This window comes from Aquarana catesbeiana, linkage group LG03, assembly GCF_042186555.1.
Source record: "Aquarana catesbeiana isolate 2022-GZ linkage group LG03, ASM4218655v1, whole genome shotgun sequence".
In the NCBI taxonomy this organism is placed as follows: domain Eukaryota; kingdom Metazoa; phylum Chordata; class Amphibia; order Anura; family Ranidae; genus Aquarana; species Aquarana catesbeiana.
Genome location: NC_133326.1, coordinates 235,023,933 through 235,041,437, shown reverse-complemented (window position 1 = coordinate 235,041,437; position 17,505 = coordinate 235,023,933). Strand labels below are relative to the sequence as shown.

Below are 17,505 nucleotides of genomic sequence, written 5' to 3'. Positions count from 1 at the left end.
GTACAGCCGTTGCGTCCCAAATCAAATTAATTGGATTGTCTGCACGGAACACCTGTGCATCCCTGTATGGCAAAATACAGTCCTCGCATGGGTGTACGCTTTACTATGCCCACGTGAAGGTCTTATTGCACAATTACCTTTGTTAATCTAACTGTTGCATAATGCTTCAAACTAAACTCCAGGCAGATGTAAAAAATGACAATTATTGCAGTTATATTTTTGTTAAAATAAATAAATGTAACTATTGTTAGTGTCTGAATTTGTCTTGATATCTGTCCCCTTTTGGGGTCTTGTGAACATTTTTTTCTTTGTGTTTGAGGTGCACGCAGTTCAGCAAAATCCCATTGACTGTAATTGATTGGTACACATGGCAGTTTAGAGGCTGCATTTGACTTGCTTTGTGTTGTACTGTTTCTTTAAATGCAACATGACCTGTTAGGCCCCTTTCACATGGGCTGTCCGATCAGGTCAGTCTGTCAGTTTTTCAGACGGACCTGATCTGACCCATCAGTCTCTTCTGTGAAGTGGCAGATGTCAGCGGAGACATGTCTGCTGACACCCGCAGCCATCCGATGCTGTCCACCAAAAACAGATGGATGGTGGTCCTATTCCCCATCTGTCCGATGGATCGGAAGGAAATGGACAGGTGGTCCGTTTCCATCCGATTGCCCCATAGCAGTGAGCGGGACTGTGTCCATGTCCTCTCTACATAGCGGAGCAAATCTGGACCTGTCAGGCACCCAGGCAAAGCAGGTTAAATGTAGTCTCTTCTTGTCCAGTGCTGCATTTTTAATTCAGAAGCATTTGCATGTATTCAAATTGAAGGTACAATGTTTGACTCCAGCTCCCTTTGACAGTGTCCATGTGCAAAGTGAATGTGAATAGGAGTGACTTTTTCATTAGTGATCAGCGGCTGCACTTGAAGGGTTTTAATGAGGAAAGTGGCATGGTCTGAATCCTTTTAGGTGCAATTAACCCTTTCGGAGTATCTTGCCAAAACTGAGATGATTGTTGTAGAGGATGCCCAAAATCTAATTTTGTGTCTGGAAAATCAGTAAGCCAATCACACAAGCAGGAAATTACATATCTGGTGGTTGTTACATACACCATCTGTGTACAGAACGCCTCCAGGTTATCATATTACATTGCATTTTACAGAAAATTACAATGCTGCAGATTGAAAATGAAAGGTCACTTTTAATAACGTTATATCACAGTATGGCTTGTGTCGCAATTATATATGCTGTAATATTACCTTTAATGGTTTATTCCCTGGCACGTGTGCTGGCAGTAAATGTTCTGGAGAGCACAGAAGGATGATTGATTAGTATATGACTGCTCCTTCATTGTCTAGTCAGCCGGCTGCTGGTGTGTTCCTAACCAAGATGCACTGCTATTGCAGGTGAGGCCTAAGACATAGCCATGCTTTCTACCAAGGGTGGCTAGATCACAAGAATGAGCAGAATTACAAATCCTTTGGCCGGTTACATTTTTTCATACCTCTATTTCATGATTTAGCTTCTTCTCGGGTGTTCAGATTAAAGTGATCCTGTGTTTTACCTATAAAACTGTCTATACCTAAAGCCTAAGTTTGGTCAAACATTTTTTTTTTTTAGTCAGCACAAGGGACAGTATTTACTATAAATGCAATGTGTCACTTGTGCTGAAAAAAAGTTTGACTAAATTTTGGCTTCACCTTTCATTTTGTTCCCGTGCCACTCTGGCCACATAGGTAAGGGGAAGAAACTCTTCAAGCTGCGTACCCTTTCTCATTCACCAGATTGCTTAATTTTACTGTCAAGATAGCTAGATTGTCAGTAAATATTATTTGTAGGTGAGACTGTTACATTGATGTCATTTCAAGACAGTTTTTTCATTACCTGGCATTCCGTGTTAAACCCTCCCCCAAACATTTTCATGTTGTGAAGCCCAAAACAGATGGATTTTCCTTTTAGAAATAAAAAATGTTAACCTAGCATGGTACTATCTAGCTTAATCATTAAATGTGACTACACTTGTTAGTTTATTTAAGTAAACATAGAGCACATTGGAAAGGTTTTATTAGGTTGTAGGCTAAACACTACAGTTGGGTCACAGGTTGACATTACCATGCACTGTTGTATAGTCATTTATTTTCATCCTTTATTATAAGTCATCTCTGGCTTTATTTCTTCCCTAATTGGAACATCATCCTGCCTTGGCAGTTGAACTATTCAATAGAACGATTAAATTTTTTCTGACTGCTCTGAGCTGAATTGACCTATTTTGACCTGTTTGTCAGCGATTGTAACCTGACAGGTGCTAGCAGCCGCCAACGATTATGGCTTTTGAGATTAATGGGATGCTATGTTCTTTCTACTATAGCTCGTCACATGAAGAGACTGGGGCTACACATACCCTCTATGGTCATGGTGTCTGCAAATGGCCAGGCTGTGAAAACATCTGTGAAGATTTTGGACAGTTTTTAAAGTAGGTTAAATTTCACAATTTAATGGGAAGTGATAACGCAACTAAAATCACCCTTTTTAAAAGAAAAGACAGTTTTGTGTGCATGTAAACGTTTATAGAAAGTATGTATATTCCTACATGTTCTCATTATCTGCTTGCATTTGGAGCCTCACTTAGCTATATTCTGAATTGTCCCTTTATGACCCCCTACCTGGAAGAATTCAAACTAAACAGAAATAATGAGGTTTGGCACTATTCAGACTGAATTTGCTGACAGTACTACAACCTGTCACACGGGGAAGTTGCTAGAAAGGGAAGCACACCTTTATGGCAGATTGCATGCAGGACATACTGAAAGGGCAGTTACACTATAAAGCCAATTACATTATATAGCTTAGATTTATACAGCTAAGGCCTCACGCACATTGGGCGTTATAAAAAAACAAGTAGCTTTAGCTGTAGAAAGCCGCATTAAAAATGCAAGTTTTGCCACATTTTTCATTAGCATTTTTGAGTGTTTGCGTTTTTTAGCAAAACTATACTCCCACAAAAACTTACGGCTCAAAAACTCTCATAAAAGCCAAATAGCTTGAGCCTTAGAGCGTTTTTACAGCTGAAAACCTCCTCTTCAAACCCACAAGTTCTGGGTTTGTTTTCCAGCCAATAAACGCCCCTGCCAAAAAACGCTGATATAAGCCTTTGTGTGCATGGACACATAAGATAATATGCTGGGGAGTTTACTGGCTGCAGAAAGGAATGCCTGAAGGCAAAAACAGCAACTATAAAAATGTCCAGTGTGCATGAGGCCTAAAACTGATAAACAGGGAATCTCTAATAGCCATGCAATGCGTGTCAACTATCAAACTACTTCCAATCATAGCAAATTACAACATGTGTGGTATAGAAATAGTAACCAGCATGGTTGCCTGTGCAGTTTTTACCACTGGGTGTACTTTTCTGTTCAGCATATACTGACAAAGTTCTGGTTCAGAAATCTTAGTCTTCTTTATTAAACGCATATTCAGACTATTCTGATAAGGTTAAGAAACACTCTTGTAATGGGAATGATACATGTTTAGACTTATAAAGTCCTTTTCTGACATATGTTTGGCCTGTTGTCCCCTTTTTGTGTGTTTTGGTGGATTCAGTCATTTACATCTTCAAATCTACAAAATTTACGCAGAACAAATATATATAAATGAACTGCCAGAGGTTTTTTTTTTTTTCTCCAAGATAAGTAACTTCACAGGCTGAAGATCTTGTGTTGTCATGGTGCGGTTAACAGGGTGAATGAACTGTTTCATGCTTCATCAACAATTAAGTTAATTAGCTTATTTGAAATGGCACTGCTTTGTTGCCAGGATGTTGGCAGAAACATCAAAAAGATGTGTTTACAAATGGTAGACTATCTGTTAGATATAGCACTGAGACACCATAACTACAAAACATAGCAAGAAGCAGATAATAACAGCAGTGGGGTAATTTAAGTACTTCTCTTTTATATAAATATTGAACATTTTTGTTCAAAGCACTTTTTGTTCATAGGCCCTGCAGAACTATAACATCTCAAAACTGTACTTTTCGGATATGAAGGTTTATATTTATGCAATTGGGAACACTAGTTTTTCATTTTCTCAGCTTAAGCATGCAGTGTTTTGATTAACATACACTGTAGTGGGCAGTGTAAATAATCTCTGTAACTGTTGTTACCAAAACATCTTGGAGCTTTTCTGTTCTAGGCAACAACATTTTCTTAACCAATGATTTCACTAACACACATAGTAATAGGACTTCCAAGGCCCACTTAGCATCTGTTAGACCTGGTCACAGTTCTATGTTGGTGATTATCATCAAGTTAAAGTGATATTAAAGTCTTGTTTTTTGTTTAAAACTAACAAACATGTTATACTTGCCTGCTCTGTGCAGTGGTTTTGCACAGAGCAGTCCAGATCCTCCACTTCTCGGGTCCCCAGCAGGCGCTCCTGGCCCCTCCCTCCTGCCAGGTGCCCCCAAAGCAAGCAGCTTGCTATGAGGGCACCCGAGCCACTGCTCTGTGTGTCTAGTCAGAGACAGAGCTGTGGTGTGGCCCCGCTCTTTCCCATTGGCTCACTTACTTTGATTGACAGCAGCAGGAGCCAATGGCGCCCGCTGCTGTCTCAGCCAATAAGGAGGGAAAGTCCCAGACAGCTGAGATGCTGGTACAACATCGCTGGATCAAGATGGGGTTCAGGTAAGTATTAGGGGGGCTGCTGCACACCTGCACACAGAAGGTTTTTTTTTTATCTTAATGCATAGAATGCATTAAGATAAAAAAAACTTCAGCCTTTAGAACCATTTTAAGTCCTCATGTGAAAAAATGCTGTATAAACTGACAAGCTGAACTGAACGTTAGAATGCCCAAACCACCGAGCCTTTCCTTAGACTCCAAAGAAGGTGCTTCACAGAGATTACTGATTCTGTGTGCTGGTAGTTAAACCTTTTCCCACCAAGCACCCAATCATCAGTTTTTACAAGAGATCGCTTTGAAGTAGTGCTGTGCTGTTTACATTTTAACAAAAATTCCTAGCGTCTCCCAAGCAGTGACCCCAAATATGACCGCCTGTTCAAATTGCGGCCCCTAATTTTTTTTTTTTTTGATTTTCAGCATTTTATACCACCCACTGCAAAATCTTCATAAATGAGCCCCTAATGAATTTTAAATGCTGACCTCATTTTAGGCATTTCATACTATCCAAATGTGCGGCACAAACATAAAGCTGTGCAAAAGCACAACCAAGTATACACATATTCTGTGGATATAGGCTGCCTCAAACCCTTCTGTCTCTTCATGTAATCCCAGACAGTCTCAATGTTGAGATCAGGGCTCTGTAAGGGCCAAACCATCACTTCCAGGACTCCTTGTTATTCTTTAGGCTGAAGATAATACATAATGACATTGGCTCTATGTTTGGGGTAATTGTCCTGCTGTAGAATACATTTGGGGCCAGTCACACACCTTGCTGATGGTATGGCATGATAAATAAGTATCTGCCTGTATTTCTCAGCATTGAGGACACCATTGAACCTGACCAAAGCTTAAACTCCGTTTGCAGAAATGCAGCCCCAAACTTGGGGCAAGGAACCTCCACCATGCTTCACTGTTGCCTGCAGACACTCATTATTGTACTGCTCTCCAGCAAACACTGCCTCCATCTACAGACAGGTATTTCAAATATTTCAAATGTTGACTCATCAGTCTTGAGCACCTGTTGCCTTGTTTCTGCACCCCAGTTGCTATGTTTTTGTGCATAGTTGAGTCACTTAGCCTTGTTTGCATGTCAAACAAGGTATGGCGTTTGGGCTGCAATTCTTCCATGAAGACCACTTCTAGGCAGATTTCTCTAGACAGTAGATGGGTGTACATGAGTCGCACTAGTTAACGCAATAAAATATATATTTTTGAAAGCATTCTTACTGCACAGCATTTCTTCACACCTGCCTAAGACTTTTGCACAGTACTGTATGTAGCATCTCTATTCATGGCAAGAGTACAAGAATGTATTATTTGGGGTTGCTTTTTAGTGATGGGCCATGGTATTGGCAGGAAATGTGCAGCTAAAATGTAAAAAAAGGTTTATACCATTTAACAAGATAAAAATGAATAGCCTTTTAAAATATAAATTAAAACCAGCTCTGCCACTGGATGTCCACAGTCTGATTGTCAGCATCATTTAACCTACCTCCTCTGAGCCTAGGTCATCTTGGAACCTCCCCAGCTTGTGGCTGGGCAGTAAAAGGAAAAGCAGCACAGTGATCTCTCTGTCACTCGGCTCTTTTTTCTCATGAGCCTTTTTTTGCACATGATTTCATTGGCTCCCTGTACCACTTCTTCTTCTAACACTCCAGCCTAGCTGTATGGGGACTTCAAAAAACTGATACCTGGTCAAATTTAGGTACTTACACTGCTTGTGTTTAAACTAAAAAAAATACACCTTTATTAACTGTTTGCCGACCCGCCGCAGTACATTTACTATGGCAGGTCGGCTCATACAGGAACGAACATGTACCTGTATGTTGCAGCTTTCTTCCAGGTCTGCTCGCACAAACCAGGAAGACTGTTCTGCTTTTGGCTGCAGCAAAGCCAATCCGTGGGTCCCAGGCCAATGATGTATGGGTGGCACCCACTGATCAGCTGAGTAAATGACATGAGTCCTGTGTTGGTAAATAACACAGGGCTCTCTACAGACAGCAGTGATGTGCTGTCTTTTTTTTCTCCCTGCAAGGCAGGTAGTAAAAACTGGCATATCATCAAACAGTACACACACTAAACATTGTTAGGCACACTTTTAACCCCTTGATTGCCCTAGATGTTAACCCCTTCCCAGCCAGTGTCATTAGTACACTGCCAGTGTATATTATAAGCACTGATCACTGTATTAGTGTCATTGAGGATGCCAGTGGAAGTTAGTCAGTTCCCCAGAGGTACTGAATAGCGCTTGCGCATTTGTTTTTTTATTGGATATGTTTTATAGCAGAAATATTTTTTTTTCCGAATTTTGGATCTTTTTCCATTTATATCGTAAAAAGAAAACAGTGGTGATCAAATGCCACCAAAAGAAAGCTCTATTTGAGTGAAAATAATTATATAAATTGTGTTTGGGTACAGCATTGCATGACTGCGCAATTACCATTTAAAGTAGCACAGTGGCGAATAGCAAATAAATGGCCCGGTCATGAAGCGAGTACCTTCTGGAGGTCAAGTGGTTAAGGTGTTAATGATTTCAGAGCTGCATTGATTTGTGTCTATAGTTCAGCTTTAATGCAATGGCAAACTGCTTTTCTAAGTGACTGTCCCATCTTTCCTTTCATGTAGTTTAACTAATATATATATATACATATATATATATAACTATGCTTGTACCTGCTTTTACATTCTAACCAGTAACTAATTACTCTTTCCATTATACTTGCAATAAAGTGATTGTAAACCTTGCTTTTTATTAAAAAAAAAAAAAAAAAAAAAAAAAATGGTATACTTATCTGCTCTGTGCAAACATTTTGCACAGAGCATCCCCAATCCTCCTCTCTTGGGGTCCCCACCATCTTTCATGGCTTCTCCCCCCACGGAGTGCCCCCTTTAGGAAGCAACCCGTTATGGGGCACTCATGCAAGCTCACTTCCGAGCCGGCTCTGTGGGTCCATAGACACACACATCTCGTCCTGCTCTCCCCTCATTAGCTGTGATTGACAGCCCTGGGAGTCAATGGCTCCCATTGCTGTCTCTAAACCTATGTGTAGGGAGAGAGCCGCTGCTCTTGTGCACATCACTGGATCGAGTTTGGGCTCAGGTAAGTATAAGTGGAGGTCGGGGGAAGCTGCAGAGAATGTAATAAGGTAGACATAGTTACATAGTTACATAGTAGGTGAGGTTGACTAAAGACACAAGTCCATCAAGTCCAACCCATGTGTGTGATTATATGTCAGTATTAAATTGTATATCCCTGTATGTTGTGGTCGTTCAGGCGCTTATCTAATAGTTTTTTGAAACTATCGATACCCCCCTTCTGAGACCACCGCCTGTGGAAGGGAATTCCACTTCCTTTCAGCTCCTACAGTAAAGAACCCTCTATGTAGTTTAAGGTTAAACCTTTTTTCTTCTAATTTTAATGAGTGGCCACGTGTCTTGTTAAACTCCCTTCCACACAAAAGTTTTATCCCTATTGTGGGGTCACCAGTACGATATTTGCAAATTGATATCTTATCCCCTCTCAAGCGTCTCTTCTCCAGAGAGAATAAGTTCAGTGCTCGCAACCTTTCTTCATAACTAATGTCCTCCTGACCCTTTATTAGCTTTGTTGCCCTTCTTTGTACTCGCTCCATTTCCAGTACATCCTTCCTGAGGACTGGTGCCCAGAACTGGACAGCATACTCTAGGTGCAGCCGAACCAGAGTCTTGTAGAGTGGGAGAATTATCGCTTTATCCCTGGAGTTAATCCCTTTTTTAATGCATGCCAATATTCTCTTTGCTTTGTTAGCAGCAGCTTGGCATTGCATGCCATTGCTGAGCTTATCATCTACTAGGACCCCTAGGTCCTTTTACATCCTAAATTCCCCCAGAGGTTCTACCCCTGGTGCATAGATTGCATTCAAATTTTTGTCACCCAAATGCATTGTTTTACATTTTTCTACATTAAACCTCATTTGCCATGTAGTTGCCCACCCCATTAATTTGTTCAGATCTTCTTGCAAGGTTTCCACATCCTGCAGAGAAGTTTTTGCCCTGCATAGCTTAGTATCGTCCACAAATACAGGGATTGAACTGTTTACCCCATCCTCCAGGTCATTTATGAACAAATTAAATAGGATTGGCCCCAGCACAGAACCCTGACCATTCCAAGTATTCCCCATTTATCATCACCCTCTGAACTCGCCCTTGTAGCCAGTTTTCAATCCATGTACTCACCCTATGGTATATGCCAATGGACCTTATTTTGTACAGTAAACATTTATGGGGATTATTCGCTGGCTACATGGGGTTTCAGGGAGGCAACCTGGAAACAGTGGGTAAGAGATGCTGATAATTCATACTGCAAACATTTGTAGATACATGCTCTGCAGTGAGAGTTTGATTGAACTATTTTACAGTATTAATATAAATAAATGTACTTTAGTAAATTACCTAAAAAAATTATATAGTTTTTCTATTCTGGAGTGAGTTGTTACACTTACTTTTCAGTTGGGAAAACGGCTTCTTATTAAGGTTTAGAACTTAAGCAGATTTTTTTTTTTTTTTTAAGTGATATTAAAGTCTTGTTTTTTTTTTTTTAGTTTAAAAATAACAAACATGTTATACTTACCTGCTCTGTGCAGTAGTTTTGCACACAGCAGCCCAGATCCTCCTCTTCTCGGTCCCTCGCCGGCGCTCCTGGCCCCTCCTTTCTGCTGAGTGCCCCCCCACAGCAAGCAGCTTGCTATGGGGGCACCCAAGCCCAGCCGCTGCTTTGTGTGTCCATTCAGACACGGAGCCGCTGTTCGGCCTCGCCCCCCCCTCTCTCTTCATTACTTGGCGCCCGGTGCCCTGTTTCAGCCAATCCACAGGGAGAGTCACAGGCAGCCGAGGTTCTCATGCAATGTCGCTGGATCGAGATGGGGCTCAGTTACGTATTAGGGGACTAAGGGGGGCTGCTGCACACAGAAGGCTTTTTATCATAATGCATAGCATTAAGATAAAAAACCTTCTGCTTTTGGAGCCATTTTAAGGATTTTGGAATGCTTTCTTGGTATCGCCACACAATATCCAAACAATAGTAAGTTACCTATGCACTGGCACTTGGTTGTCTGGTTTTAAAAAGACGATCTATATTTATACACAGCAAATTTACTTTTGAATTAAGAGGCTGTAATATAGGGTATTTTTCAGCAGTATAGACATTACATTTATAAGCAGCATGGTTATAGGAAAACATTGTAATCTTTATTTTGGTCCCTTACAGTTACACAAAAAAGCCTATTCAAGCCAGTGGGTGATAATATTTCTTGCTAACTAGTGAATATATACTCAGATGTGAGATTTCATCACCTTACTTTCCACCTATTTACTATTTGTTAAAAATGGCAAAATGCACAGTTAAATTGCACATGCAAATTGCCCATTTGTTATCGCATAAGTAATAAATAAATCTGTTACTTGGAAAAATATATTTACATAATCTTACAAACACCACCGTTGTATGCCACCACTATAAAAATAAGTAAAATGTAAAGATTTATTTCAATAATGTTGTGTTCTATAAGATTATAATCTATCTATAATTTTTCACCTAGAGGAACCTACATTTTCTTTGTAAACTTTCAAATTAGAAAATTTGGAGGTGTAATTTGTTCGGACATTCCGACAACGAAATCCTAGGATTTTTTCCGACGGATGTTGGCTCAAACTTGTCTTGCATACACACGGTCACACAAAGTTGTTGGAAAATCCGATCGTTCTAAACGCGGTGACATAAAACACGTACGTCGGGACTATAAACGGGGCAGTGGACAATAGCTTTCATTTCTTTATTTATTCTGAGCATGCGTGGCACTTTGTCCGTCGGATTTGTGTACACACGATCGGAATTTCCGACAACGGATTTTGTTGTCGGAAAATTTTATATCCTGCTCTCAAACTTTGTGTGTCGGAAAATCCGATGGAAAATGTGTGATGGAGCCTACACACGGTCAGAATTTCCGACAAAAAGGTCCTATCACACATTTTCCATCGGAAAATCCGACCGTGTGTACAGGGCATTAGAGTTTATTTCTTAAGATGTTAGTGTTAGTGTTGAGGGGCTTCTGTTGGTGTCAGATTTGGTTTTGCATCCGCATGCAAGTCCATTGGAATGCAAAACCCACTTGAAGCCTGTCAATAAATTCTGAATGATCTCAGAGGCATCTTAAACGGATGTCTTTGACACAAGCCTAAAACCTGTAGACACAGGCCCTTATTCATGTGATTTCATTCAGACGTTTAACATGTTTTCGTAATAACAGTTTTTGAGTGCCCCTCTTTTATACTTAGGGTGGTTAATCACCCTTTAATATAAAGGTTGATGCATTTTAGTAGTAAAATAATACTAAACTATTAAAAGCTAGTATGTGACTGTGGAATATAGCACAACAGCGTACAGTTTTCTATATTATTCTATAAGCCACTAATGGGCTTATTTAACCAGTTCCTGTCCAGTAACCAAATGATGGCTGGGTGGACCTCTCGTCGATCCGGGTGGACGTCATATGACGTCCTATCGGGTCTTGCGCAGGCGTGGGGTTGCACAATCTGTCACCGGCTGTGTAACATGTGACCACTGTGACTAATCACAGCAGGTCACATGACAGTTATAAACAATGGATGGCTTCCTTTCATGCCATCCATTGTGTACAATTGTGTTGCTAGCTGTGATTGGTCAGTATGATCACATGGTACAGACAGGGCCAATCACAGCTCATTTATACCCTGTGATTTGCTCTGGCTAATCAAAACAAAACAAACTGAATGAATCAGTTACACTCAGTAAAATGCTTCTTTAGAGCAATTTAATGCACTGCTATAAGCAATCATGTGTAAAAAAAAAAATCCTGATTACTTTCCCAGAGTAGTCATTATGGTAACGTTATATTTCTCTGGTCACAATGTGTTAAAAAAAAATGCAATAAAAATAACAGAAATTGAAGAAAATGTTTTTTTGTACTGTCACAAGTCAGTGTCCTTGATCATCACACCAGTTGTATGATAACACTGCACTGCACTGGAGACAATATGCAAAAAAAAAAAATATTACAGATTTCTTAATTTTCCAAAAAATTGTGACAAAAAATTACAACTTCAAAAAACTCACCATGCCTCTTACTAAACACCTTGCACTGTCTACTTTTCAAAAAGGGGTCATTTGGGGTATATTTGTGCTGTCCTGGTGTTTTTGGGCCTCGAGACATTAAATAGGACGTCAGTACATCCAGGTTGATTAATTTTCAGATATATACCATAGTTTATGGACTCTAACTTTTCTACAGTCTAAATAATATAAACTGATTTGGGCTATTTTCACCAAAGAAATGTATCAGTATACGCGTTGACATAAATTTATGAAGAACAATTATTTATTCGCAAAAATTTATAACTGAAACAAAGAAAACATTTTTTTTTTTTTCAAAAATGTTCAGTCTTTTTTCATTTATTTAGCAAAAAGTAAAAAACCCAGTGGTGATTAATTACCACCAAAAGAAAGCTCTAGTTGTTTGAACAGATTGATAAAAATGTTGTTTGGGTGCAGTGTGGCATGACCACGCAATTGTCATTCAAAGTGTGACAGCGCCGAAAGCTGAAAATTGGCCTGGGCAGGAAGGGGGTAAAATTGTTTATTAAGTGGTTAATAAACACTATAAAAAAAAAAAAAGTGCAATAACCTATAGCAGCCAAACCATGTTCACTTTACTGAAATAACACAAGTTCAAGATTGATTCAACTGATTGCTGCACTATTGCCTCATTTTACTGTTTTACAAAATAAGTCAATTAGTATTCATTGTCAGATAGCACAACAAAAGTCGTCCACTGTTTAGAAATATTATGCATCTAATAAAACAACCGTTCACTTCAGAAATATATTGCTAAAAATATTGGGAAGTGCTAATATTTGACAATTCTCATGGTTATGCCCTGTACACACAATAGGATTTTCCGATGGAAAATGTGTGATAGGATGGAATTCCGACCGTGTGTAGGCTCCATCACACATTTTCCATAGGAATTTCCGAGACACAAAGTTTGAGAGCTTGCTATAAAATTTACAGACAACAAAATCCGTTGTCGGAAATTCTGATCGTGTGTACACAAATCCGACGCACAAAGTGCCACGCATGCTCAGAATAAATTAAGAGATGAAAGCTATTGGCTACTGCCCCATTTATAGTCCCGACGTACGTGTTTTATGTCACCGCGTTCAGAACGATCGGATTTACCGACAACTTTGTGTGACCATGTGTATGCAAGACAAGTTTGAGCCAACATCCGTCGGAAAAAATCCATGGATTTTGTTGTCAGAATGTCCGATCAATATCCGACCGTGTGTACAGGGCATAAGGCTCATTTGTGTTAGCATTACCAAACGCACAACAAAGTGTTGAATAGGGTTTAGTTTACAGGACATGAAAGAATCCAAATCTCCTCACTCCTAGGACAACTTCTATATATTATATTTTATGTTCATCCAAAAATAGAAACCATCTTGAAGACATGATTTTACTGTTGGTTAAAAATAAAATGTAGATATATTTTAGGAAAATTGTAAATGATTCTAGTGGGACTAGTGGGAATGATTCCAATTCACACCACTGCAGTGTGTGTGACACATGCACATAAACACACATTGCATTAAAGTGGCCCTAAAGGCTCAAGGTTTATTCTACCCTAAAGCATTTTATGCGATAAGGTAAAAAACCTTCTGGTGTAGCCTCCTAGACCCCCCTTATATTTTCCTGAGCCCCCATCTTGATCCAGCTATGTGCAGCAGCTCTCCCGGATCTCTATCTCCTCTTTGGCTTACACAGCGGTGGGAGCCTTTGGCTCCTGCTGCAGTCAATCACAGCAAGTGAGCCAATGAGTAGAGCATGTGTGAGCTAATGGACACACAGAGTATGGCTCGGGAGCGAGCCTGCTCAAGTGCCCCAATAGCAAGAGGTTTACTGTTGGGGGCACTCGACAGGGGGGAGGAGCCAGGACCTCTCAACGGGGGACCAAAAAACAAGAGGCTTGGGGCTGCTATGTGCAAAACCATTACACAAAGCAGGTAACTAGTAACAGTGATGAGTAAGCACGTCTGTGTGAAAAGCATCCACTGAGCACCTTTTTTGGATTGATGTTTGTCATGTTCGCTTGATTTTATGGACTTTCAATAAATTCTTCTTGATTTTACTTCTAATGTGCCGCCATTCTTCCTTGTTTCCATTGGATTTCCCTGGCTGCGGACCAGGCAGGTACCCGGATCTCTTCAGCATCTCATCAGATCCTCACAGGTGGCTTTGAGCGGTGTGTTCCCAGCTCTTTCTCTCAACTAATAACATGTTTCTTATATTTTTTTTCCATTAGAACCACTTTAAGGCTGCACATTCCTTTGAATTGGCTCATTAATACAACAAAATGAACCAAACATTGTTACAACAAATTTTGCTAATGCAGCACCCCATAATGCATGGTAGTGCAGTGCTGCGGTTACAGTGCCTTGCATTTGAGTGCTGTTCACACCAAGGTACACTTGTAAGCATGTTCTTATTTAACTGGTATCTTGAATTCCATAACAAAAAGCCATAGTTGGACAGCCATATTTAAGGTGGACTGTGTCATTTAACACTCTTCAGTTGAAAATCTAAGACTGAATTTCCTGCTCAATGTCAGTGACCCTGTCATCACTGTTATATAAGAATATAGCTTTTTGTTATTTATCATTTATACTAAAAAGGCATGGGGAACATAGAATGTCTTCTATTTTCTATGCAGTCTCTTTTGTTGTATAATAGTTGTATAATGAGTAAAGGTATGGGAAAAACTGAATAAAAATAAAAATGACAGGCATTCTATTAGTATACAAAACTATGTGCCAAACAGAAAATATGTCTCAAGCAAATTAGCCTGTATTTTGCTGCTACAGCTTTTTTTAACTTGATGAATGGTCCCAGTGCTACAGTTATGCAGGTAAAGAGGCCATTTCCATCACTTAAACAAGCCATTTAATTCAGTTAGACTAACAGCTCCATTCTGTGCTCTGAGCTGAGTTATTGTAGAGCAGTTTCAACATTTTACATCTTCAGAGATTATCTTGAAATAATCTATTTACAAGTCAACAAATCACGATCAGCTTGGGAAAAAAATAAAAACAGACGATTGGAAAGCAAGTGGCTGTTTAGTGACTTTAATCATTCTACCTCTGTTTATACAGCTGCATTTATTGCTTGATTTCAAAATGGATTTGCTAGCTGGTCTTGAAAAAAAAAAAGTGGTTATCCTGTCAGAATCCTAATATACAAAAATTCTACAGCTAATGGTAAATCAAAACATATAGCAATTAATTGATATTTGCACATGTTGTACCACAAAGGATAGTAAGCAGCAAAAAAATGCTCATTTCAAAGCACCTTGTTTGCTGAATGGCTTATAAAGGGTCAGTTATAAAAGACTGAATTGTTTTGTGTTTAGAAAAATAACTGTGATTCAAAAGGAATGTATTATAGCAGTGTTCATTTATACACCTTCTTTAATTAATGTGATTATAACATGATAGCAAACTAAAAAAGAAAGTTAACCTTCAAAAAAACAAAAAGAAAAATGAAAGTTCACAGAAATTGCTATAAGTAAAAATAAGACTAAATTATTGAATAACAGTATAATTAGGAACAAGTATAAAAATACTAGTGATGTAGTCATCAAAGAACCAGCTTGTAGCAATATACAAATAAATATTACAGTAGAGAAAATGTCATATGAGAATATATTCTATATTTACATTTTATATAATGTATCATATATTTATAATTAAATAGCATGGATTTGATATGCATAAACCCGGTTAGTGTTTTTAATATTAGGTAACATTCTTAAAACATTACAATCCCAAATTACGTAATATCATGCTTACACTTTAAATTTTGCTCTATCCGGGTTTTATTAAAAGTAAACATACCATTTTGAATATCTGGAGATGAAATCGGTATGCCAAGAGCTATGGACCCTCTCTGAGGATCTTTTTTACTGTTGGATGCATTTGAAAAAACTTCATATATTTTATAAGAATATAAATAGCTTGCTTAGATTCTTTGATTTTTCTCTGGCCTAGATATTATTATTTGTGGAATTGTTTTCCAGGAGTTTGGAATATCTGTTTATTTTCATCCAAATACACCCACCTATGGTCATAGAAATTGACTACATGCTGAAGTAAGTTAATTCGTTTTTCAGTCATGAACAAAAGTTTTCTGGTGATTACTTTATCATTTAAAGTAATCATCATCATCATTTCATAATAAAATGTAAAATGCTGGATACTGAAATCCAACAAAATATAGGAATATTCTATCCACCATAATTTTATAAGGTCTAAGTTTTTGTATGTTTTTTTTTCTACTACAATTTCTCAATCATTATGCTTACTTATTAACGGTAAAGAACAAACACAATACAAAAAGTTCCCACCATACTTACCAGCAAGCCAGCAAAAAACAATTTATACTGTATAAAATTTTGTGTTAAAATTAGAGGTTTTATTTTCACAACATTTGCAAATATATGTGGAATCCACACTACATTACCTTGTTAAGGCCATTTTGTGTAGTGTAGTACATTCTTTAAATCTAATATATGAAAGCCATAATCTTGTAGCATATAAAGCAATAAGTACATTTTCGACATATATATGCGGAGGTGGCCCATTACTCCTTAACGTTTATCTAAAGAAAAACAAACTTATATTTTGCAACTTATAAGTCCTTTGTGTGGAATGCATTTGTTTTCTTCTTTCAAGCTTTTTTTGCTTTATTTTCAACTGATAACCTGGCAAATAACATAGTTCCTGTCCCTGGGTGGCTATGTCAGCCATCCACTGTATCTTTTCCTGATATAGACTACAAACCTGTATATATCTCTTCATCTACATTACATGGGGGGCAGGACAATTGGTGCAGTTAGGAATTGACAAAGACACAATATTTCTAGCAAGATCAACAGGTATTTTCTGTATTTCCTGAAAATATTCTTAGGTTGGAAAAAAAAAAAACCTGTGCAGCCACCACATCTAAGAACTGTAAGCTTCAATGTAATACACTGTTGTTTCTGGGTTTAGTTGTCCTTTATGGTGCAGGAGCACACCAGAAATCCAGCACAGCACAATGTCAGCCAAAGACCTCCATCGTGCTCCCACACCAAATCCAGCAAGCTAAACAAAAATTGAAACTGTTCCAATTGATTTATTAAAGCGGGGGTTCACCCACACCGCCAAAAAAAAAAATATTAAAAGCCAGCAGCTACAAATACTGCAGCTGCTGACTTTTAATACATGGCCACTTACCTGTCCCAGGGTCCAGCGATGTCGGCAGGGGACGCCGAGAACCCGCTCGGTTCTCGGCAGCTGCCGCCGCCATCCTAGGTGAGGGAATCAGGAAGTGAAGCGCTGCGGCTTCACTTCCCTGTTCCCTACTGCGCATGCGCGAGTAGCGCTGCGCATCCCAAGTGGTCCCCGCTCTCTCCCGGGAGCTGTGTGCTCCCAGCAGACAGCGCGGTGGGGACGGGAAGAGGCGTAGACTCCCATGGGAGTCTATGCCGGAAGTGGGTGCAAATACCTGTCTTAGACAGGTATCTGCACCCCCCTCCCCCCTGAAAGGTGCCAAATGTGACACCGGAGGGGGGGAGGGTTCCGAAAAGCGGAAGTTCCATTTTTGTGTGGAACTCCGCTTTAACTATTTTTTTTTTAAGTAAGGTGCACATGGACGGGCTTTGCACAGAACAAACTGAGTGTAAAAATATAGGGCATAACTTTGAAAACAGAAGGCATTG

The 17,505-nt window shown here is 39.2% G+C and overlaps 1 protein-coding gene across 24 annotated transcripts in view; it reads left to right on the top strand.

The window, feature by feature from the left end:
• The window catches only part of FOXP2 (forkhead box P2), a 437,363-nt gene that overhangs the window by 318,183 nt on the left and 101,675 nt on the right, over window positions 1-17,505 (top strand). For all 24 annotated transcript variants that reach the window (XM_073619859.1, XM_073619860.1, XM_073619857.1 and 21 more), the window contains one exon: window positions 2,365-2,469. In XM_073619859.1, the coding sequence (XP_073475960.1) occupies window positions 2,365-2,469 (105 nt within the window). The remainder of the gene's footprint in view (window positions 1-2,364; window positions 2,470-17,505) is intronic.